Source organism: Prunus avium, chromosome 7 (assembly GCF_965620075.1).
Source record: "Prunus avium chromosome 7, drPruAviu1.hap1.1, whole genome shotgun sequence".
Lineage (NCBI taxonomy): Eukaryota > Viridiplantae > Streptophyta > Magnoliopsida > Rosales > Rosaceae > Prunus > Prunus avium.
The window spans coordinates 31,804,581-31,820,953 of NC_142290.1; the positions used below are offsets into that span (position 1 = coordinate 31,804,581).

Genomic DNA, 16,373 nt, shown 5'->3' on the forward strand with positions numbered 1-16,373 from the left:
CAGGACAAGATCGTACGTCGTTTGAGAATACCCCCAACTGCCCAACACCATATAGTTACCGTAGATTGCATTATCTTCAACTGCCCCGTACGTTTTTGTGTGGGTAAATAAACAAGTCGGCAGCCAGCCAGCCACTGTAGATCAGGTCAAGACCTGTCAAAATCTAGCTAGGCAAGCCGCCCTAGCTTCTTCATACAATTATTTTTAAAGATTCCAAAGTCTATTTGTCTGATTAATTATAAGGTGGAAGTAGTTGTCTGCAATATTGCTACATCTCTCTTTTCCACTAGACTAAATTAATTAATTTCCTTATTCCATCGTATATTCCACCTTCGGAAGACTTTACGGATTAACCAAAAAAACTACTTCCCTCCTTACCATATAAGTAGCTAACAACAATGGGATATACTGTGTTTGCTAGAAGGATGAGTATCAACTTATCCCCTTATCGGGAAGGAGGCAAGCAATATTCGATTAACAATTCGAGATTGATGATTTATATATCACTTTCAACTAATTACAATCATGAATTTGAAGGACACATACAAATGTATGGTTGGTTTTCTTCCTCTACTTCTGTCTTTTTATTATAATTGTTTTCTAACATGATGCTGACATTACTTTTTAAAATTCTCTCCTGTCAACGACAAAGATAAGAACCAACCGGTTTTGTATATTTTAATAAATAAATATTAGTCTCTCAACATGTGTTTCACTTGTATATGATTTTATCTCACACGACTTTTCTTAGTCTACTGAGAATTTTTCTTTCTAGGTTTGTACGTACCTTTGAATCCCACATTAGCCATGCATTGAAAAAAAATAAAATTAGTGTAGTCAGGTTAAGGCAATATGAATCCAAATATCAATATCAAATAACACTTTTAGTCATGTGGTATTCTTTAAGTTAAAAGATCCAAACGTCTAGAAAAAGAAGGAAGACGAGAGTCGAACTCCTGTAATAGGCTATAACAATCACATGTTTTATCACTGGTCTTTTCTCTGATCGAATATTTTCTAAAAATGGTAAAATTTTGTATTTATTTACTTTTGTTTCACAAGTTTTCTTAATGAGTAAAATGGGTTAAGAAAAAGAATTGAAAAAAATGTTTAGTGTAGTAAGGTTAAGCCAATATGAATCCAAATATCAACATCAAATAACATTTTTAAGCATGTGGTATTCAGCCCATTGTGTGAGGTCTCTAAGTCAAAAGATCCAATGTCTAGAAAAAGGAGGAAGACGAGAGTCGAACTCTTGTAATAGGCTGTAACAATCACATGTTTTATCATTGGTCATTTCTTTGATAGAATATTTTCTAAAAATGGTCAAAATTTTGTATTTATTTACTTTTGTTTTACAACTTTTCTTAATGTGTAAAATGGGGTAAGAAAAAGAATTGAAAAAAATATTTAGTGTAGTAAGGTTTAGGCAATATGAATCCAAATATCAACATCAAATAATACTTTTACTCATGTGGTATTCAGCCCATTGTGTGAGATCTTTAAGTCAAAAGATCCAATGTCTAGAAAAAGGAGGAAGACAAGAGTCGAACTCTTGTAATAGGCTATAACAATCACGTGTTTTACCACTGGTCTTTTCTCTGATCGAATATTTTCTAAAAATGGTCAAATTTTGTATTTATTTACTTTTGTTTTACAAGTTTTCTTAACGGGTAAAATGGGGTAAGAAAAAGAATTGAAAACAGTTTGGAGTGCATAAATGAATAAATTTGTGGGTTCACATGGAATCTATAAGAAAGAACATTGGGCTAAACCTCTTTATCATGAGGACAGTCTCATGGGCCGAAGCCCATTATGTTTTCGAAAAAGGCCCAAAGAGGCCCAAATTTAAATTAGAACCTTCTTTCTTTCATCATCGCCAAGTTAAAAACCAATTAGGATTAGACTTCCAGTTGAAGACTTCGATCACTTGAAGTTAAACAAACACACACTCCGATCAAAAGTCCCAATCGCTCTCCTCAACGCCACGAAACGCCCACTGTAATTTCTCGCAGAAAGCTAGGGTTTCGTAATCACTCTGAACTCCAATTCACTTTCATCGCCAAACGCACCATGAACTGTGAAGTTTGCCAGCTCAAAGAATTGGTACGCTTCTCTCTGTCTTTCATTCTCTCTCTCTTAGTATATTTGTGAAATTTGAGAAATTAATTTATATTTGAAAATTGAAATTTTGCTGGTGCTTCAGGAAGTTGAGCACTTTGAGATACGGGAAGTTCTGCGCTGTAAGTTTCCAATTGAACTTGTCCTTTTCTTTTCTTTCTCAGTTTCTTTTTTTATACATTTGATTTCAAATTGCTCAATTTACGTGCTTTTCTGCTTTATCTGTATATTTGTATATGTGTGTATGTACGCTTATGCCTATGTATAATTAGTATGATTATGCAAATCAGTTTTGCCAATGGAAAACTCTGCAGATTAGAAATTGTACTGTGTAGAACTTGTTTGAGCAATTCAACTAAGATACGTGTTTAGGTATATCTGTTTCGTGGGACGAGGAAGCGTCTTTATGCAGAATAAGCTTTGTTTAAGACGGAAGTGTTGGAGTTCCTTCAATTTGTTTTCGATTTGCAGTGGCCGTTAGCCAAATGTCAGCATTTTATGATGCAATGCAACGGTGATTTTGAACAATGAATTCTATACTGCAAGAATCTGTGTTTATAATGGCACTAAAGGACACTGAATTTTGTTTTTTTTTACATACTTTACTAACTTCCGCCCCAAACTATAATCAAACGTCGGGATTGAGAAGTGAAAAAAATACTTCAAAGAATTGGGCTTGCAAATGTGAAAAAATTTCGTTGGTCATTTCCTGATACGTAGTATGATCAACAGAACAAATGGCATTTTTTTGGGTCTGGTCTCCGAACTCTTGTGCTGGTTTGTAAACAAATGTGTTATTTATCTCCGGTTTGCCTTTAATTATGTAGAATACATAATCCTGCACTCACTGCACTGTGATTTTATTTGTTTTCATGTGAGCTTACAGCAGTTTAAATTTGAGTGCAGGCATACTTCACACGATAGTGTTTCATCGGGCTTTAGGTCTTGTTCGGCCCAAAGACATTGATTTGGAACTTTTTGAAATTACATATGTAAGTTTTTTTATGCTCCAAATATTGGTTCTTTGGTGCGTCATGCATGTCAGTTAACAAAGTTCAAGTCTGAATGTTTTTTTTTTCCATTCAGTATAACATTTCCGCAGGTGCATGTTAGTTAACATAAGTCAACTTTGAATGAATTTTCCAACTGCAAATTCTGTTGCAATCTTAATGACACCTCAACAGGAAATGAAGTTCCTTCCTCATGTTTTTTTTGTTTGCCTAGTAATTTTGGCATCAGATTTCTTTCCTTGTGTGTTACTTTTCTGAGATGAATCTTCATGATTGTAATGGTTCCACATTCTAAATAATCCTCAATGTGGGATTGAGCTAAAGGCTACAATCTGATCTTTAGCCTTTGATATGTATGATTATTATATATAAACCTTCATTTTTTTTTTGGTATAGGTTCAATGTGGTGATATGGAACTAGAGAAGAAAATAGATGAGAATATTGAGCAATTCATTAGTTGGGTAGAGAAACACCCGAACAAGAAAAGTCAGGTTTGTGATTCTCATTTGCTTTAACTAATTATACTATTGCAGGTAGAATTTATTTATGCTAGGAGACAGAATTCTTCAACCATGATTTTTGCATCACTTCTTTGATTTCTCATCCAAAACTTGTATCCAGTTATATCCTCCCATTGTTCCATTAAAGCTTTTCATCAGTATCAAGGTATTTTTCTGAAAGAACTCCTAATAAACTGCCATCGTTTGTGATGCAGATCTGCTTGTCTTTCTTTGAAGAAAGAAACAAACAGGCAACTTGGTTCACTCATAAAAAAGAAAGGCTACACTGGGAACAGTGGTATATTAATTTGAATGTGGCCCAACACCCCAAAGCACATTCTGGCAAATCTCATAATTCTAAAGTTGTAGTTGATCCAGGAGGTACAGTTACTATTGTGAACTGAATTTATAGTTTCTAATGCTTCACTTTCAGGAAGCCATGCTGACCCTCACCTTTACATTTGTTTGATGTACGAGTGCAGAGAGTGCATTGGAAGAGAGAATCGCTCGCAGAGCCGTGCTTGAAGCATCTCTTAATGAGGTTTTGTTCCAAATAATAAAATTTGTGAATGAGAAGAAAGATCATGTTCCCCCTATACCGAATCATGAGGGTGTAGTCTGTTTTCCCCATGAAATTATTATCCCAAGGTTGGTTCTCCTTTTATTCATATATCTTTTCAAACATGGCACACATAGCTTACATCTTCTCTTTGAGTGAGGAAAAACAATCACAGTTTGACACTAAGAATATTTTTTCACCTTAATTAATGTAATTGTCTTTGCAGACATTTGTTAAGGCAGAATGGGGTTGGTAGTTCTCTGATGCTATCAATTGAAATGCAGTAATTTTACTATGAAATGCCTCACTGCCAAAAAAGATACTCTGTTTGTGAAAATAGAATTTTAAGTTACTTTATTGTATGTACTGAGTACTGACAATTGATTAATACAAAATTTGGCAAAGTATTTTGTTTAGAAGGTTAATACAAAATTGTGGACTGGTTACTTAGTAATGAGTAATAGATTAGTCACCAAACTGTAAGTTCTGAATCCTCAAGCCTGATGTAGGTCTACTTTGTTACGACTTACGTATCATAATGTGACTTGGTCATAGCAGTTTACACCTGCTCCATCTACCAAAAGCAGCACGCTGTTGTAACATTAGGTTAGAGTGCTAGTGTCTAGTTAACAGATAGACGAGTCCCTTGTTCTTTGCAAACTGACAGTGACGAATATGACGAACATCTTGCTCTTGTTTTCTTAACAAGTAGTAGTACTAGTAGTAGTTGTTGTTGTCAATGTTATGACTGTTTAGAAAATTTCTCTGAATCTCATATGAATAGACTGCCGAGTTAATATTGCAATGCCTTGTTCAGTTCCTCGGATTCTGCATTTGGAATGGACATGATCAAAAGGATGCTGCAGACTGGCCATCCAACCATGCTTAGCTGATTGGTTTTGTGAGCTACGTACGCACCGCTTTGCTTATCTGCTTCTGAAAGTAAGTCGATTCTCATGTTCCCGGTGACTTGAAACGCACATGAATGTGTCGAGTCGGTAACCTTTTTCAAGCAAGGTTTGTTTGTATGTAAAGAAGTGAATTCAAAGTGGGTAGATTCCCCTTTCTTTATGTAAATATTCTTCCCATCCAATTCTGTTTCCGTTTATCTTTATCCTTTCCGGCACGTCCATTGCGACTTGTACATACTGACTGAATTGCCACACGTTTTAATCAGGACAATGAATGATCATGACACATGTTTTATGGTTGGGTTTGCTCCTTCACTGATGGTGCACAAGTTGTCCTCAACCATAATATTGGCACGTGATCTTTTTTTTGTGGTTAAATCTGTGAGAGTGGCTTAAAAAAAAACTATATATATATATATATATAAATAAATAAATAAAAAAAGAAGAAGAAACAGAAAAAGATCTCCCTATACACAAGAGCCAATGCATATAATTTGTAATTCGGAAAAACCAAAGAAAGATCCAAGCAGGCCAATCAGGATATCGAAGCAGCAGACTCATAATAAAAACTGCCAATATGAATCAGAGTTGGAGTTAAAAGCTTGATAGTGAGGTAATTAAAAAGCAAAGAAGGAGCTGGGTGGAGTTAAATCACAATGAAAAGCTTGATAGGGAGGTAATTAAAAAGCAAAGGAAGGGGTTTGATGAAATAAAGATGTATGGTAGTGGGAACGTTAAAGAAGAAAGTTGGAGAGGAAGAGGAAAAGGAGAAAACGGATAAGGCCATTGGGATTCATTATCTCGAATTAATAAGCAAATGCGGCACCACTTTTTTCTTCTACGGCAGAATTTCAATTTCGTGTTGTTGCGCTGTGATTTCGACAAGTCAGAGAAAAACAAAAGGACACGTCTCCGTTAATAATTGAATTTCACCTGTCACACTGTGAACTCTAAGTAAAGAAAAAGTTGATAATGCAATTAGAGGAAGCCAACCCATACTTCATGTCTCTGTCTCATTTGTCCTCTTGCTGCAGCTGCAACAAGTACAAAACATTCCAGCTAAGGCGTGGCCTCGACCAAGTTCTGCAGGCCCGAAGGTAAGATGAGCTCGAGCTGTTGCCTGAGGACTATAACGTTAGCGACGAATTTCGAAAAAAAAAAGAAAATTACCAAATAATTTAGAATAATTTTTATTTATTTACACATACCTAGTAAATTTTTAATATTATTAATCTCATTTGAATAGTAATTGACCTTAGATTGCCGGGTGGAAAGCATCAAAATATTGCAAGGGCAGATACTATTTACGTGAACAGTAACTGCCCTTGTCTTCCCTTCCCTTTTGCCATAGCAAATGGGTGGAAATGCTATTATATATCTATCGATCAAGAAAGACAGACACAGAGAGAGAGAGAGAGAGAGAGGTAAATGGAGAATCCGAAACACTTTGTTTTGGTTCATGGAATTTGCCATGGAGCATGGTCCTGGTACAAGCTTGTCACTCTCCTCCGGCATGCCGGTCACCGTGTCACTGCCTTGGACCTTGGTGCTTCTGGGATCAACTCCAAGCAGCTACATGAGATCACTTCCGTTTGGAACTATGTCCAGCCATTGATGGAGTTCATGGCTTCTATTTCCCACGAGGAGAGGGTCATATTGGTTGGCCATAGTTATGGCGGCCTTCCTATATCTCTGGCCATGGAGAGATTCCCTCAGAAGGTTTTGGCTGCGGTTTTTGTCACAGCCTATATGCCTCATTACAATTCTCCCCCTGGAGTTCTCATACAAGAAGTAAAAAACAAAATAACTTCTTACATTCTTACAACTTCTTATTTTATCTATTGTGTATCTGCTTCAGATGCTCATTTCAATCTCTTTGTTTTTTTTTCATGTGATGGAAAACAAAGTACTTCAAAGGGACCCCAGTTGAATCATTATTGGATTGTGAGCTTAAGTTCGGCCAAAACCAGGAAAATCCACTAACCTCAGTTGTCTTTGGTCCACAATACATGGCAGAAAAATTGTTCCAGAAGTGCAAACCAGAGGCTAGTTTCTTATGCTGATTAATTTATAATGATGAAATGACTATATAATTAGCAACAAAGTTGTATTTTAGTATTGAATTTACGTGTCTTTGCATGCAGGATCTGGAATTAGCTAAAATGTTGGTAAGGCCATCCGGGTTGTTCTTGGAAGACTTCATGACCAAAGAGTGCCAGCTAACAGAACCGAAGTTCGGGTCAGTAACTAGGGTTTTCGTAGTGTGCGAAGGAGATGAAGTTGTCAAAGAAGAATTTCAACGGTGGATGATTGAGAATGGTCCGACTGCACAAGTGATACTGATTAGAGAAGCTGGTCATATGGTCATGCTCTCAAAGCCCGAACAACTTTGTGGATGCTTATGTGAAGTGGCTGAGAAAATATCGTAATGCTTGTTTTAAACCTTTTAATAAATCCAAAATCTGTTGGCTTTGTGGCCAGAGACTAGTTTACAACTTTGTTTTTTGGCGAGTAGTGCCAAGCTATACTATACCTATAATCATGTGGGTGCCGCCCCCCAGCTGGCAAGTATGTTAAAATTTTCCATTTAAGGGTTATGGAAGTCGGTAAGAAAAGTTAAAATGGGAATTGCATCTGCTTTAGTTGTTTTGATACAAGTGATACTAGCGGAGGTGGGATTTGAAAACATGATCTCGGGTGCAAAGGGTAATTGCTTTTAACTTAGCTACAAATTCATAGTTGATAGGGCACAAGTTGTTGGGTGGCCTCTCCAATAGCATGATAATGCTTTAGCCACCACCCGGAAGAAGAATGATGAAGTGATGGAAAACCTTATCGTGAAAAGAACTGTGTGGTGGACAAAATATATTAGCTATGTTGTATTGGAGTTGAAGTTTGTATTGTCTATCTGTTTCCCATCTTATTTAAGAAGAGGATGTTTAGTTTTGGGCTTTTTTGACTATGGGCTCTAGCCCGGCCCATTCACCCCTAATGCTAGGTCTGCATATAAGTTGCAAGAAAAACAATTTCAATGGAACTTGTCTACCTCTGCGATCTCTTTCATTTCTTTTCATTGGTTTGTCTGAAGTAGCATGCTGCTGACGTGCGTGGGTATGAAGAGTCATATTGAAACGCCTATCTTATGTGAGAAAAAGAAGATAGGCCAATCTTTAAGATTCCATTTGGGCTGTTACAAGTCTCATTCTGAGTTCTTATATGGTCAATTCGAAGCATCTCAGTGAGGTATTCCGGCAAGTGTCTGTCTGGCCATCATTTGGTTGGTGAGTATATCCCACATGCACAAACATACGACTGATATACGGTTCGACAACAACCCAAAAAAATAAATAATATTGATATGCTTTAGACATCAATATGACGCATACTAGTATCAAATAAAGGAGAAAAACTTCATTATTAGAAGTTAGTGTATAATTTTGTGTTTATCTTTCTTATTATGTGGTTCGAAAGATAGGCATATAATCATATACAATACAACTGGTTGGCTGCACCAACAGTTTTCTCCAACACAAGAAGTTGATGGGTAATTTTTGCATTAGACGTTAACACGGTGATATCGTGTTACACTCTACTCATATTACAATTCTAAATTATAGTTGCACCATGTAACAGTATTTCAGTATCATATAATAATTTCTTGAATTTGAAAAATCTCAGTCAAGTATATGTAATTTGAGCAACTCATTATTAAGAGCATCTCCATTAAATCCTGTGTGGATGAATTTGACATAAAGCTGCCGGGCATGAAAATTGATGCTAGAAAAAGGTGATGGCAAATGTTTTTTTTTCAATGGTGGTCTCCATCTCAATAGCAACTTCTTTAATTTTCTTCCGTTTTTAAATTAACACGAGTTGTACCAACTTACACCAATTAGGTTGTATTACTTTCTTGAAATTTCTTCATTATAGTCTATTCACACAGAGACAGACTACTAGCTAGTATGCCCTGAATCATTTTCAAGAATATTTCTCAGCAATGTCTTGGAGGACGGAGAAGAGCTCCACTGGTCTAGAGAGCATGACCATGTGATCAGAACCATTAATCACTTTGACTTCATCTGGCGGATTGGTCTTGATCATAAAATTTTGCACATCCAACACTATTGCATGGTCTTGCTCGGCCACAATGTATACTCTAGGAACCGATCCATATTTCTCCTTGGTGAGATTTATTTGATCAAAATCAAAGACGGGAGAAAATCTTACCAACGAGTAACCTAGTGTTAAATCCTGTCCATGAATAAATCACGAAACAAAAAGTTTTTTTTTATAAAAAAAATAAAATTGCAACCCAATTATATATATAAAAAACTCACCTCTGGTGGCGATAGCTGATAAAAGTTTGACGCCATAACCTTGGGCCCAAAGCGAAAGGAGGTTGCAGGATTTTTGGGTCCATTGTCATATCTATATTGAGTGTCCATATAGTCCAATCTTTTGTTAATCTGTACATTTTTGGAGCATATCGTTCGTTAATTACTCGCCAGGAGTCACAGAAAGAATTGAACAACAACGGATATGGTGCTGCGACTTGAGAGAGAGAAGAATATTACTCATACCATATTTATTGTACGTGTGTGCTTGTGAATTCATTACCTCTGCAAATATAGTTGAATAACTCAAACTAAGACCAGACATGAAAGCCGTGGCATATACCCCATCAACAATTTTATCAGGGAACCTCTCCATGAAAATAGATATAACAGCCCCAGTGATGCTGTGAGCCACAAGAATGACCCTCTCCTTTGGTGGCAAAGACACCATGAGCTTCGTCAACGGTTCAACATATTGCGACATCGAATGAAGTTGTTCCACCTGAATTGGGTTGATCCCAGATGCTCCCAAGTCTAGGGCTGTGACATTATGGCCTGAATGTTTCAACAAAGTTGCCACCTTATACCAAGACCATGCTCCGTGACCAGCTCCATGAATCAACACAAAATGCTTCTTCCCACTCGGGTTGGGTGGGGATGGCGATGAAGAACAAACCCTAGCCAAGAAAAAAACCAATAAAAGAAAAAATAGAAAAGACTTCTTCTCTTTGTCTTTGATGTGCTCCATTTTCCTTATCATTAACATCTTCTCCTTCCTTTGGTTTGCATATAAATTATTCTTATTCGCTAATTGGTTTCCTCATACAATTTGGCATTTGAAAACGACTAGAGAGCTGTGTCTGCAACAATAGGGTTCAGAAGATCTTTCCTTCCAAGTTGCTAGCAAAGTCCTAATTTCTAACTACATTTTGGTCAAACAGTACCACTAGCCAGTGCCGTGAGAAATTGGCATTCCAGCACCCTTTTTATTTTTTGGGACGACAAAATAAGCAAGGCGGCCGGCAAAACAGAGAACTAGGGTAAGAAAATACTCTATTTCTTCTTTATAGCCGAAATTTCTTGCCTTTATCTGAACTCCTTTCAAATACGGAGGGCGGCGGCTGCAAAATTCGTGACTTTAGTATAATAAAATTTACACTCAGTAGCTTCCAAAATACACAAAATTATTTAACTTTTTGAATACTAAAAGTCCTAATTGAATATCATCATTAGCTTCTTGTGGAAAGTCCTAATTGGATACCTCAACACTTTAGACTCTTTTAAAATCTACACTGATGAATACATCTAAATTTTGTATTAATGGGGTACTCTCAAGAGGTCATGGGTTCAAGTCTCCATGGTACCCCTGTGTGAGTTCCCCCTACCCCACCCCTCCCTCATCCTAACTTTGAAAAAAAAGAAAATAATACACCTAAATTTTGTAATTACATAAAAGTCTTTGAAAGTCTATATTCAATACACCCCCTAGCTAATATTTAATTTATTTTTAGTATAAGTGATTGTCACGCCCCGGACCCGGGGGTAGGCGGAAACCCCGCGCCCGGTGCGTGAGTAAAATAAAATATAAAAATAAAATAAAATAAAAAGAAAGCCGAAACATAAAATAAACATTTCTTATAAAAATAGATTCCAAAAATCTTACAACTTTACAAGAAATAAATAAAGCTCTAACACTCTCATCTAATTCATCCTCAACTGGTTTAGTCCTTGTCTTGTTCACTAATTTATCTGAAAAATTAAACAGAGTGAGGGATGAGCAACCACCGCTCAGTAGGGACATGAGACCTTACCACAGTAGATTGATATAACTAAATTAAGTGACATGCAATCACACAGCCAAATATCATATAATTAAGAATAATGCATGAATGAATGCTCTTCATCTAATCCCGTTAATTCATATAGCTGGACAAGCAGACCTGCACGTCTCATACCATGCTGTTGCATTCCTAAAAGGACACAAATTAATGTGCAAACAACCAATTAAAAATACCCGCAAGTGCACGAATCTAATGAAGTATAGATTATGTAAGTACGGGGTCGATCCCACGAAGAACTTGTCGGCTTCCTATAAGTTCTAATTTGAGTACGTAAAGAACACTAATTTAACACACCACAAATGCACAAATGCAAATTGGAAACTAAAAATGAGTAAATAAATGTAAAAGAAATGAAACAACACAAGAAACCAAAGAAAAACAGAAACAGCACTTTCTATCACCCTTTTATCACATATTTATCACCTGTGAACAGTGACGTGAACAGTGAAAATGAACAGTGCGACCGGTCATTTTTGGACAGATTCATGTGCGACCGGTCGCCTGAACAGTAACGACCGGTCGTTTTTGGGCAGATTCGTTTCTCTGTTTTTCCAGTTTCGACCTCTGTCCAGTGTTTTGCTTATAACTTTCCAACCGTTTATCCAAATTTCACGTTCTTTATACGGTTGGATTCAGCACACAAAAACGAAGAACACAAAGCGGACCAAAAGTCCAAAACAGTTACAAAACTAAACAGAATGTAGTAAATAAGACACACAACGTATCAAACACACATTGCCCGGGGGGGGGGGGGGTTTGGTTTGGTTCAAGTGACCTATTTCTATTGCATGAAAGTAAATGGACCTTGAAATTAAATGAGAATGACAGAGATGAATTATCAAAAAGTGGAATCAAAATGTAACAAACACTAGGGTTTCGGAATCCACCCTAAACAATTCTACCCAAGTTCATGAATACTCAAGTGACGAACTCTAAACATGTTGTTGAAGATGTTCGCAATCAAGACCAGTACGAGTGGCTCAAGACGCATTGATTCTCTCTAATGTACGTAAAGTGCAGTACGAGTGCTACAATACTTGTGCCTTCCCTATAATCGAATCTAGGTGTGCTTAGTACTTTGATTCAATTACAAGAAAAACCCATTAAGTTCAAAGAGAATATGAACATCACAAGAATCCTAATAGCATGGTGTTTACATTAGGTATTCAAGAAACCAATTCACATGGATGATTCTTACTTCATCCATTTATTGCTTAGGATAACATGAAGATACACATAATCCCAACAACCTCAAGAAGCATGCTTTCAAAGGTGATCAATCAAAGAAGAACATACATCAAGGATAGATTAATTTGGTGAATTGGAATTCATCAACAATATCCAGAAATTCATACACTCAAGTATCAAAACAATAAGGTAATCATGTTTAGGGCTTCAACCTAAGCCCTAGCTATGGAGTTTAGTTGCTCATACTTATTCCAAATACAAATTCGAAATATAACTAGAAAGAAGTTACAGATTTTGTGAACATGGGAGCTCAAGGTCTTCAATGGTGGAAATCTCTTCCACTTCTTGCTTTGTTGCCCTTGTCTTCCTCCTTGAGCTCCCTAGCTCCAAGCTTCATCTCCAGCTCCAAAATCTCTGCAAAATTATGGAATGATTCTGATTGCAATGGCTGATGCTCTTTGCACTCCTCTCTCCTCCTTTCCAGCTTTTCCAAAATATCTTTTAATATAAAACAATTACTTTTGTTAAAGCCTTAAGCCTTGTCTCCTTGCCATGATGGGATCTTTTGTTATTGTCTTCACCAAGATGCTCTTTGTTTCAGATAATATCTCTCAACCAAAGTAATTTCTTGTTACCAAGTGTTATGGTAACAAGAAGAATCAAGATAACATTATGGAGGTAAAAAACTGGCCTACTTCGGATTTCCAGAGTTGCTGTAACATATAGGATCAGTTGGATAGGCAATACTTGTCCAATGGAGCTCAAATTTGGATATGTTGTAGTCAACATCCATTGGAACAAGTTTCATGAAGATCTTCACCTCATCCGAGCACCAGAGCATGTTGATCCCAGGCCAAGAAGTTGACCTACGAAAATGAACAAAAACAGAATTTATAACCAATAATGCACTTTTAGCTCATTTTCATTCTAACCAAGGTAAAATCTAAGAAAACACAAAAAGGAAGTAAAAAGCTATAAAATTTCAAGAACTAACTCAAAATAATAGGTGAATAACATGAAAAATCATGTGTAAAAATGAACTGAACACATGCTTATACCACTTGGTCCCGAATGCCCATTTATATGAACTAACACCCATTTCAATCATCCCATAATTTCCCCTTTTGTTAGTCATCTTGTCTAACTCCCTTTCGCCAGTCCCGAATCACCCAATAAAAATCATGTGCACTGTGGGATCCCTGAGACCTGGTACCTACCAAGAGTTAGACTCAACTACACAAAAGACTATTTCCATTACCCTCTTTTCCATCAACCCAAGAATTCCAGCCATCACCGATAACATATGATCATGTCAATATTAATAAAATAATATAGATCATTAACAACACTTCAACATCCAATATCAATAATAATAATATCATGCATAATATAATGCTCACGAAATTTAATTAAATCAATCTTTGTAAAAGGCCCCCAAGAAATCCCTACCTCGTTTTCAAAGCTTATTCCAAGTTAAGAAAATACACAAGCTGAGACCTCTACTCCTCCAGGAACTATATTACCACTAGCTTTCTTTCTTCCTTTATCTTCTTCCTCTTTCTCTCTCTCCCAAAAACTCTTACTTTGCATGCGATGCATATGCAGTGTGCAACCTCAATTAGTACACAAGGTTTTTGTGTGTTTTCATTTGTTTGTGCAACTTAACTTCCTATATATATACAAGGAACAAGTCGGTTCCTATTGGAGGGTGTATTGGCAGTTGATATAAACTTACTGTCCAAGTAATTTGTCAATATGGCCTTGCACTCCAAGTTAACAATAGATAAGAACATATTGCTAGAAAGACACGTTGTGGTTGACAAGGCTACAAAAAGGAGTTGAGACGTACAAGGACAATTAATAAGGTTTATGAATTGACAAAACTACAAGGACTATTAAATACATATCCATATATATATATATATATATATATATATATATATATATATATATATATATATATATATATGTAGAATAAGATATTTATCATAATAGAATAATATATGTAATAAAATAAGATATAAACGTTTATTAGTATACAAGACAATATATATATATATATATATATATATATATATATATATAAGTTATAAACTAAATATGTAACAAAATATTTAATTTCCTTAAATATAATATACATGTATATGTATATATATATATTTATTTATTTAAAAATACGGGGTTTCACAGTGATAGTCTAAACTACATGGGAGGGGGATTTTTCTTACACATACAATTGCAACTAAGATGTCATGGGGGTTCTAACTTGAGACATCTGGTCTACAAGTCAAGAATTCACCTTTGGTCCTTGTAGTTGACCTCTTTTTCACTTTTCGTTACTGTAGTTTTAATTTGGTCAATTGTGCCCCTATAGTTTCATAATTGTAGCAATTCAAGGACAAGTCATGAATTCTGTCAATTTCTTTCACGTCGTCATGGGTATTTCAGTCAATTTCTAGTAAAAAAAATTTAAAAAATTAAAAGTAATTTTTTTTAATCGCAAACAAGAAACAAGCAATTGATTTGTCATTGAAATGAAATTTCCAAGTGCCCAAAGTAGTAAATAATAATAAAAGTATCTCCAAATTGATAGAAATAGTTTCCAAGTAGAATATAAATTAGGAAAACCTAACCTTCAAAGCATATATTTGGAAATTCATAAGTAATTGATAGAATTGCATAGGATTATTGTGATGGTGATGGCTGAACCCTATAGTTTTCTCTAAATTGTTAAGTTAAAAGAAAAACGTTTTTTCTTCTTTGCTATTATTATTTCCCAACTTTCAGATTTCTTTTATTGTTAATTTAATCTTTTCAAATTCATAAATTTCAGATATTTGATAAAATCTATTTTAACTATTAATTAAGAGTTAGTTTAATTACAAATTAGTCAAACAGTTAGTTTAATTACAAATTAGTCAAACAATCCTTGGGGACAACGACCTTGCATGAGCATTTATACTACAATTACCCTGTATTCTTGCAAGTATTTTCAATAATTTTAACCCTGTTTACGCAGGTACTAAAAATCCTATCACATAAGACATGTCTCACCAATACCACAATTAAATACAAGTGTCACCGTAGGTAGTTGGAGCACTTGGTCCAACAATAAAATGTTACAATTTGTATTGTAAATAGTAACTAAATGCTCATATATAACTGGTTGCAACTACAATATTTTTGTCCAACACAGGAATTTTATAAATAATTTTTGCATTACACTATAACACTTACACCCCACTCATACCATGTTATCTACATTACTTACACCACGTAACATAATGACGTTTCAGTACCATATAAAATAATTTATCGAAATTGAGGAATCTAACAGTCATATAGCTTAATACTTTTTTCATTAGAAAATGGAAACAAGATTTACATATAGTACTTTATGTCACGTTAACAGGACATGATACAACTACAGTTAAAAGGATCTTCAATCGAGAAGTTAAATCCAAGATGGACCTTCCAGCGTTTCTTTTATTCATGTATTGCAATTTATAACTTCAACCAAACTATTTAAATTCATGATAAATTTGACATCAAGTTGCTCAGCGTCAAAGTTGACGCTAGAAAAAAGTGATGGCAAATGTTTATTTGTAATACAATTTTAAATGACGGTGTCTAATGACACATAATAGTACAAACATGTAACATCTAGAAAAAAAATTAAAAATTAAAATAAAATAAAATAAAAGGATATTAATAAAATATATTTGGTTAACTTAATTATGAGTTATAAATAAATTTAATTTTAAAATAACATATTTATTATTTAAATAATTTTAAATAAAAAAAAATTATTAAAAAAAAAAAAACAAACGGGAGGCGACGTGTAAGCAAGCCTTCTTCCCTCCTTCATTCCTTCCCCCTTCCCCCATACAATCCCTTCAAAAAAAAAT

The 16,373-nt window shown here is 35.3% G+C and overlaps 3 protein-coding genes across 3 annotated transcripts; 2 read left to right on the forward strand and 1 right to left on the reverse strand.

Annotated features, from left to right (window-relative positions):
* The first annotated feature begins 1,900 nt into the window (after nucleotides 1-1,900).
* LOC110753042 (meiotically up-regulated protein) lies at nucleotides 1,901-5,417 on the forward strand. The gene is made up of 7 exons (XM_021953839.2): nucleotides 1,901-2,106; nucleotides 2,207-2,243; nucleotides 3,028-3,113; nucleotides 3,528-3,623; nucleotides 3,848-4,013; nucleotides 4,115-4,280; nucleotides 5,009-5,417. Exons 1-7 carry the CDS (start codon nucleotides 2,074-2,076, stop codon nucleotides 5,082-5,084), a joined length of 660 nt encoding a protein of 219 aa, XP_021809531.1. The 5' UTR covers nucleotides 1,901-2,073; the 3' UTR covers nucleotides 5,085-5,417.
* A 950-nt stretch (nucleotides 5,418-6,367) lies between these two features.
* LOC110752950 (methylesterase 10-like) lies at nucleotides 6,368-7,730 on the forward strand. The gene is made up of 3 exons (XM_021953721.2): nucleotides 6,368-6,893; nucleotides 7,010-7,147; nucleotides 7,247-7,730. The coding sequence occupies exons 1-3, from the start codon at nucleotides 6,531-6,533 to the stop codon at nucleotides 7,529-7,531; spliced, it is 786 nt and encodes a 261-aa protein (XP_021809413.2). The 5' UTR covers nucleotides 6,368-6,530; the 3' UTR covers nucleotides 7,532-7,730.
* Nucleotides 7,731-8,649: 919 nt separating this feature from the next.
* Nucleotides 8,650-10,321, reverse strand: LOC110753024 (methyl jasmonate esterase 1-like). The gene is made up of 3 exons (XM_021953818.2): nucleotides 9,720-10,321; nucleotides 9,440-9,568; nucleotides 8,650-9,353 (listed from the first exon to the last, which is right to left on the reverse strand). Exons 1-3 carry the CDS (start codon nucleotides 10,200-10,202, stop codon nucleotides 9,081-9,083), a joined length of 885 nt encoding a protein of 294 aa, XP_021809510.2. The 5' UTR covers nucleotides 10,203-10,321; the 3' UTR covers nucleotides 8,650-9,080.
* Between the last annotated feature and the right edge of the window lie 6,052 nt (nucleotides 10,322-16,373).

Bases quoted from the DNA above. Each gene is read 5' to 3' on its own strand.
- LOC110753042 (XM_021953839.2), top strand. From the start codon at position 2,074: ATGAACTGTGAAGTTTGCCAGCTCAAAGAATTG. The intron at 2,244-3,027 runs GTAAGTTTCCAA...ATTTGAGTGCAG, and splicing joins GATACGGGAAGTTCTGCGCT to GCATACTTCACACGATAGTG. The intron at 3,114-3,527 runs GTAAGTTTTTTT...TTTTTGGTATAG, and splicing joins AACTTTTTGAAATTACATAT to GTTCAATGTGGTGATATGGA.
- LOC110752950 (XM_021953721.2), top strand. From the start codon at position 6,531: ATGGAGAATCCGAAACACTTTGTTTTGGTTCATGGAATTTGCCATGGA. The intron at 6,894-7,009 runs GTAAAAAACAAA...TGGAAAACAAAG, and splicing joins CTGGAGTTCTCATACAAGAA to TACTTCAAAGGGACCCCAGT. The intron at 7,148-7,246 runs GCTAGTTTCTTA...CTTTGCATGCAG, and splicing joins TCCAGAAGTGCAAACCAGAG to GATCTGGAATTAGCTAAAAT.
- LOC110753024 (XM_021953818.2), bottom strand. From the start codon at position 10,202: ATGTTAATGATAAGGAAAATGGAGCACATCAAAGACAAAGAGAAGAAG. The intron at 9,569-9,719 runs GTAATGAATTCA...AAAAATGTACAG, and splicing joins ATTCAACTATATTTGCAGAG to ATTAACAAAAGATTGGACTA. The intron at 9,354-9,439 runs GTGAGTTTTTTA...ATTCATGGACAG, and splicing joins ATCAGCTATCGCCACCAGAG to GATTTAACACTAGGTTACTC.